Genomic DNA, 7,229 nt, shown 5'->3' on the forward strand with positions numbered 1-7,229 from the left:
AACAGTCCGTGAGCGGCACAGACCGGGGCGTGGGGAGGGTCCCGCCGTCGGGGCGCGGTTCAGGAAAAAAAAAGGGGGGGGGGGGCGGACGACACGACCCAAACCCAAACAGCAACTTGAAGCAGAAAACAGGAGAGGCGAGAGGAGAGAGAGAAAATAAAAGAAAGGAAAAGGCGCAGCCGGGCTTCCCGGCCGTTTCGTTTCCTTTTTGCTACCCTTTCTGCCCTCCCTCCCCCGCCGGAGCGCGCCGCGGCGGGCCGGGAGCAGCGCCGCTCTCGAGCCCCACCTGCGCTCCGGCGCCGCACGAGGCCGTGGTTCCCAGGCACGCGGGACACGCCGAGCAGTGCCCGCTGCCGCGCCCTCCCCCCCCACCCCCGCCACCGCCGCCGCCGCCGCCGCCGCCGCCGAGGGAGCGCGAGACCCCGCGGCGCGCGGGCATCCCCGACCTTACTCCCCCCACTCTCACCCCCCCCGCCAACCCCTCCGCCCCGCGAGCTGGCGGCAGCGGCCCGCCTGCGTCACGCACGGCAGCAAGAGGGAGGGAGGGAGGCAGGCGGGCGGGCGGGCGGGCGGGGCGGGAACCCCCTCTCCCTCTTTACCCCCCCCCCGCCCGCCGCCACCGCCTCTCCCGCGCGGAACGCCCCCTCTCCTCACGTGTCAGTTTGTTTTCGCCGTCGCCCCGGCGACGGTGGGCGGGGCGGGCGCGAGGTGAGGTAATAAGAAGGGCGGCGGCGGCGGGCGGCGCGCAGTGCCGAGCGGGGCGCGGCGGCTGCGGGAGCAGCGGAGTGCGGGGCGGCCCGGCCCGGCCCTCCCCCCCCCACACACCCCCCCCCCACCTCCCCACTGGCACCACCGCGCCCCGTCCGTCCCGCCCGGCCCCCACATGGCCGCGGCTCCCCGGGAAGCACTTCGCGCCGCCGCCGCCCTGCCAGTGCCGGAGCCGCGTCGCCGGGCGGCGGCCGCCTCCCCGCGGCGCCGCTAGCGCCCCGCGCCGCGTTCACCTTCATCTCCGGCGGAGCACCGAGGAAGGGCGCTCCCGCGGCACCACCCCGGCGGCGCCGGGACGGCTCTCCGCTGCTGGGCGGCGCGTCCGTGCCACCCCCCGGTCCCTCTCCTCCGCGGCGGCGCTCGGGACGACGACGGCGGCTGCAGCAGCTCGGCGTGACGACCCGGCGCGGATGCGGTGGGTGCCGGGCGCGGCCCCCGGCCCGGCCGGACCTTCCCCTGCCGCCGCCGCCGCCTGACGCCGCTGTGCTCTCCCCACCCGCAGGCAGCCCCCCGGCGAGTGCGAGATGGCGCTCAGCGGCACGCTCCTCCCCTCCATCGCCACCTTCGCGGCGGGCGCCGCGGGCCGCGAGAAAGCGGCGCGGTCCGCGGGCCCCGGCAACGTGAGTAGCGGCGTCGCGGCGGCGCGGGTCGGCCGGGCCGGGGCCGGGGCGGGGGAGGCGGGGGCCGGCCGGGGCGGGCGCGGCGCGGCGGCGGGCCGGCGGCTGAGCCGTTGCCCGTCTCCCCGCAGCGGTGGCGGGAGGAGCTGTCGCAGCTGAAGCGGCCGCCGCCGGCGCTGGCGGCGCGGCCCGTGGAGGCGTCGCCGCCGTCGGAGCTGGAGGCCGCCGCCGCCGCCCTGGGGCCCCGCCGCGACGCTGAGGAGTTCAACGAGCTGCTGGACTTCGACTTCATCCTCTCCAACTCCCTCATGCACCAGGAGCCCGCCGCCGCCGCCGCCGTGGTGGTGGCCCCCGCCGCCGCCCCGGCGCCCACCGCCAGCCCCTGCCCCGCCGGGCCCTTCGCCTACCCTCTGCCCCGGCCCGAGCCCGCCGGCCTCCTCTACGGCGGCGGCGGCAGCCGCGATGGGGCCCCCGCTGGCGGCCCTGCCGCCCCCTTCAACTTGGCTGACATCACCGACGTGTCCCCCTCGGGAGGCTTCGTGGCTGAGCTCATGCGGCCCGACCTGGACCCGGTGTACCTGCCGGCGCCGGCGGCGCTGCCGCCCCTGGGCAGCCTGCAGGGCAAGTTCGTGGTGAAGGCGGTGGGCGAGTACAGCCACCCGGGGCTCAGCCCCAAGAGCGGCCCCCCAGCTGCTGCTCCGCCACCTGGCGCCGAGGGCCCCGGGGCCCCCTACAGCCCCCTGCCACGGATGTGCCCCAAAATCAAGCAGGAGGCTGCCCCGCCATGTACCCTGGCCCCACCGCCGCCACCGCACGGCAGTGGCCCCCGAGGAGCCCCCCAGCACGACTTCTCCCTGGGCCGCCCGCTGCCCGCCCGGACTACGCCCTCACTGGGGCCCGAGGAGATGCTGAGCGGCAGAGACTGTCTCCCTGCTGCCCCTGGGCTGAGCCACCCACCGCTGCCGCTGCCCCCGGGGTACCCCCCGGCCCCCGGTTACCCCACCTTCTTGCCTGAGCAGCTGCCACCTGGCACACTCCAGTACCAAGGTGAGTCCCCGTGCTTCAGCAGTGGGCACGCTGGGGCGCCCACTTTGGTGCTGGCCGCAGCGGTGCTCACTCCTCCCTCTCTGCCTCTAGAGCTGATGCCGCCGGGGAGCTGCCAGCCTGAGGAGACCAAGCCCAAGAGGGGACGCCGGTCATGGCCTAGGAAAAGGACGGCCACACACACCTGCGATTACGCGGGCTGCGGCAAAACCTATACCAAGAGCTCTCATCTCAAGGCACACCTGAGAACCCACACAGGTTAGTCCCAGTGCTAGGGTCAGCGGGATGCCCTGGCCTGAGGGGTGTGGGGTGAGACCCTCGGACCCTGAAAAGGGGGGAGCACAGGAGGAGGGCTAAAAGTAGCAAGTCGTAACCCTTCTCTGCTGGGTTTCTGAGCTTTTTTTCCTCCCCCCTTGGCTACGTGAAGTCCTGTGCAGTCTTTGCTTACTGGCTTGGCGTTTGCTTAATGGTTCGGAATGACTCAGATGTGGGAGCGGGTGGGTTTCTTGCCAAGGCAAAGTTTGTTGCTCCTCTCTTGCTATGTGGCTAGCTAATTAGCAGGTAGTTGGAAGTCAGCTGGGATTTGTTGCTCTAGATGGTGTTGGCCCACTTCTGAGAAGGGAGCAGACCTCTCTCTAAGACACTGCTTGCTTTGCATGTGGTTAAACGCTTCACACACGCACCCCTCTTGGCTTGCTGTAGTGCAAGAGATTGTGCACCTCTGCAAGCCGCTGTTCCCTTTCTGAGGAAACTGTGATGGGCCCCTTGCAAGTAGGGCTTTCAGCTGTGTTGGCAGCACTGACGGGGTGCCTCGCCTATGCGTGGGAGCACATCTTCCCCTGCACTAGCACCAAAGAGGCAGAATTTAATGGTTGATTGGCTAATGCTAGAATTCGGATAAAATCTACCAAAGTGTGTATCTGAGCCTGAGTTCAAACTTCAACCTTGCAGCTGAATGTGGTGTTGCAGTAACTGAGCTTGTGAAAGCAGGTACATCATGTGTGGTTTCGTCAGTGCGGGCATTCCGTAACAGTGATTAAATAACCTGGGAATTTGCATAATTTAAATCCCTGGATTGTGAACTTGATTCAAAACTTTCTCCTGGAGAGGAGATGGGAAGGGGAGAAACTACTGGTAGTGCAGTACTTAGGCTACATCTTCAGCTAATGGCAGTGGTGGGGGGGGGGTCGGTCAAGTGACTAGTACTTCCCGTTTGCCCCAAGCTGGTCAGCACCGTCTCCAGTATGTGTAGGACTGGGAGTTTGTAATTGTCAGGGAAACTCGTCTTGCTGTCAACAGTGGTTTTGTTATAGTGAAGACAGTAAGATTGAGTTCTTAATCAGGCTGAGCTAATGAAAACAGTTTCCAGCTGTTTTTTAATTCTTGAGACCTACAATTATCTAAATACATTATGTCTGCCAAGCTATTTCTGGTTGCTATTTGATCGTATAACATTAGCTGGCAAAAATACACTCTATTATCTCAACTTGTGTGCTCTGAAGATGCGTGTGCAAGGCAAACAGTGGAAATGAGCATTTTAGTGAAGATTTCAGCAATGGGAGTGTTTTATAGTACCTGTACATCTTGAAAAGACAGTCTTACTCTGTTATTTAGTTTGCTTGCAACCGCTTCAAGAAGTTCGTTGCATTTTCTATGACATCTCCCTTTTTCTTACCTGGGACAATGTGTGTTAGTGTTTCTTGAAAGAAAGGTGTTAGAAGTGGTAAGCACAAAAAAACCCCGAACTGACCTGTTTTGTTTTCATTTGTTGTGTTTTTTTGTTTGTTTGTTTTTTTAAAGGTGAGAAACCTTATCACTGTGACTGGGAAGGCTGCGGGTGGAAGTTTGCCCGATCTGATGAACTTACTCGTCACTACAGAAAACACACAGGCCACCGCCCTTTCCAGTGCCAGCGGTGTGACAGAGCATTTTCCAGGTCGGACCACCTTGCCTTACACATGAAGAGGCACTTTTAGTTGGAAGCAGTGGAGCTTTCCCCAACTGCCATAGAGATTCAGTATTTACAGCACAAGGACTGTCTTCTGCAAGATGGGGAGAACATAGTTTAAGCACTACAGATGATCAAGGTGAAGTCTACCAAAGAGTGGAAAAGAGGGATAACTGCATACAGACGTTGCAACTTTTTTATATATATATATATACACATTTAAAAGAGAACCAAAAACATTGGGGTCAATGACTGGATCTTCTTCTATCATTCCATTTGTAAATCCAACTTGAATTATTTCCGGACTACGAAATGCCAAGGAGTGACTGGAAGTCACGGATATCAGGGTTAAACAGACTGTGTGTAGTTCGGAGGGTGGGGATATTACACAGGGAAATGGCATTCCCTTAATTTTCTTTCAATGCAATATTAGATGTAAATGTCATCTTGTAGTTTCCTTTTTTTTTCCTTCTGAAAGCCATTACGATGTTAAAAGAGGAGGAAAAATTCAGGTACAGAATTCTATTTTAAAAGCCTATTTCATGGTGCTTAGTGACTGTTAGTTCTAGAGGTACCAAAAGCAGGAAGCCAAAGTTCTCAAACTGCTGCATATCTGACAAGGAAATATTTTTGTCTTCCGATCACTGATAATGACCTAAATCAGGTAAATAAACCTGGTTTATCTTTTTTAAGAAAATAACTTTATGCAGACAGTCTGTAATGCACTGTGGTTTCGATGTGCAATAGTTTGTACAATGGTTTATTCCCAAATATGCCTTAAGCAGAACAAATGTTTTCTATATAGTTCTTTACATAATAAATATGTAATATAAATTTAAGCAAACTTCTATTTTGTATATTTGTAAACTACAAAGTAAAAATGAACATTTTGTTGGAATTTGTATTTTGCATATTCAAGTGGAAAATAAGTTTTAAATAAACCTATAATATTTTATCTGAATGGCTGCTCTGATTTTCTTCTGTGCATGGATATGTCCAAAGAAAGTTTATTAAGTATTTGTTAGTGGTCAGGTTTCCCAAGGCAAGGGAGGATGGTGGCAAAGGCCTATAGTCTGAAGACTCTGAAAGATCGGATTGTGTAAGTGCAGTGCTGATGTAACACATCTTTTTAAGGAAAAAGGTGTACTGAAAATTTTTGCTCTGAATATCAGAGTTGCTGCTTCTCACCTGCATGATGAAACTGTGATTTATCACTGTTAAGGTAACTCAGTTTGAGTTACTTGTTCGAGGAAATACATCTGTTGGGGACATTAGGCTTTACATACTCAAAGATAACATTCTAGAGATTTTTTTTTGTAGTGGTCTTTTCAGCATGAAAGATTTCTAGCTTCATTTTCTTGGGCTTCTCAGATAAGCTGGTGTAACGTAATTCCTTTCACATGAATGAAAAAATCAACTGAGTGATGTCACAAAGAATAAACTTGACTCACGGAATAAAGAGTGCATGCATAAAATACCTTTTAACAGTAAACTACATGGAGTTTCTTTTCAAGCCTGCTCTGTCCTGGGAATTCAGTAATTTGGCAGTATCTGAAGAGCCAAAATTCCTGTAGGGATCCTGGCATGCATACATAACTTGGGAAGGCTGACGAGTCTACAAACCATATAGCTGTACACTCAAGGTGTGTTACTGTAAGGTTCCCAGTGTACCTTCAGTTGCACTCACTCTGCTGCAGTTCGGTGTAGTGAGCGCACTGTGTGCCTCAAGTCGTTACCATTGTTGTTGTAGTTGTCCTTAGGGACCTCATTGCTCTAGTTTCTTTACAAATGTGTAGCAATAAGATGATTTCAACATGAATGCTTGAAGAATAGGACCTGTTTTTCTCACTACTCTTTGTAAAGAGAAGAAAGAAATGATTTCTCTTCCACTGGTTTAAAATGTCAGTCAGCTGGGAATTTGGGTATATATAACCTTCAATAAAGCTGAGCATGGAAAACAAATTACAGGCAAGAGCCATTCATATTTTTGCAGTAGTTAAAACAAGAGTGGCAATATCAACTTTTTGTTCCCAAATGTGTCTTAGGAATGCTATTAAATTTCACATTTTGATGTGTTCTTTGTGTGGTGACTGATGCCATTTCTTTCTTAGTGCATGTAGGTCACATAATGATGCAGAAAATATTTCTCACCCCTTATCTCCTAGGCATGCTTTGTTCAACTGAAAGCTATCTTTGTTGGTTTGGTTTATAGGTAACATGGGGAGAGTGGGGAATGTCTTGTTTGGTTTGCAAATAGCAAGTATTTAAAGCTAAATTAAAGTTATGAGTCATCTTTTATCTGAAGCTTTTTTCATGTGAAAACTTTTTACAATTAAACCAGTAATTTTTTTACCTCCTCTGTTCCTCTGCCTGTGGATTCTGGATGTGAGATGCAAGGTAAATGTTGCAGCTGAGGCATACTGTGTGCCTGACATTCAACAATGCTGGAGCACACTTGAGTAGCTGCAGGATCACCTCTATCTGTACAGCTGCCATTCAGAACCTTTTACATCTGTGCAAGGTCTATGTCCTAACACATCTGTAAGTACTGAAATCTGAAGATTTCATCTGAGAAACTTGTTTCTTTTGCCTTTCAAGTCTTCTGTCATTATGCAGCCTTAAGAATTTTATAAGATGCTCTAGCATTTAGTAATACATTACCTGCTTCAGCCAACTTCAGTTTCTGCTTAGTGGTTTTATAGACCCTAGGTTTACAGTTGCACGAACAATGGCATTCTTGAACCAGGGCTTTGTTCTCTTCTCCCACTAGATTTTTTTTTTTCTTTCTTTTTTTCCTGATCCTAACCAAGCTGTCCTCACGTATGACTTTCTTTCCAGACCTAAATGGGCAC

General features: G+C 53.8%; 1 protein-coding gene across 2 annotated transcripts; it reads left to right on the forward strand.

Moving 5' to 3' along the window:
• The first annotated feature begins 807 nt into the window (after nucleotides 1-807).
• KLF4 (KLF transcription factor 4) lies at nucleotides 808-5,338 on the forward strand. 2 transcript variants are annotated; one of them, XM_069777589.1, is made up of 5 exons: nucleotides 813-1,183; nucleotides 1,271-1,388; nucleotides 1,517-2,432; nucleotides 2,523-2,687; nucleotides 4,230-5,338. In XM_069777589.1, the coding sequence occupies exons 1-5, from the start codon at nucleotides 1,179-1,181 to the stop codon at nucleotides 4,403-4,405; spliced, it is 1,380 nt and encodes a 459-aa protein (XP_069633690.1). In that variant the 5' UTR covers nucleotides 813-1,178; the 3' UTR covers nucleotides 4,406-5,338. The 2 variants fall into 2 exon arrangements, with proteins under 2 accessions (XP_069633689.1, XP_069633690.1); XM_069777588.1 differs by having other exon boundaries at nucleotides 808-1,183; nucleotides 1,517-2,687.
• The last annotated feature ends 1,891 nt before the right edge of the window (nucleotides 5,339-7,229 follow it).

The sequence above is a fragment of the Haliaeetus albicilla genome, chromosome Z (assembly GCF_947461875.1).
Source record: "Haliaeetus albicilla chromosome Z, bHalAlb1.1, whole genome shotgun sequence".
NCBI classification, from domain to species: domain Eukaryota; kingdom Metazoa; phylum Chordata; class Aves; order Accipitriformes; family Accipitridae; genus Haliaeetus; species Haliaeetus albicilla.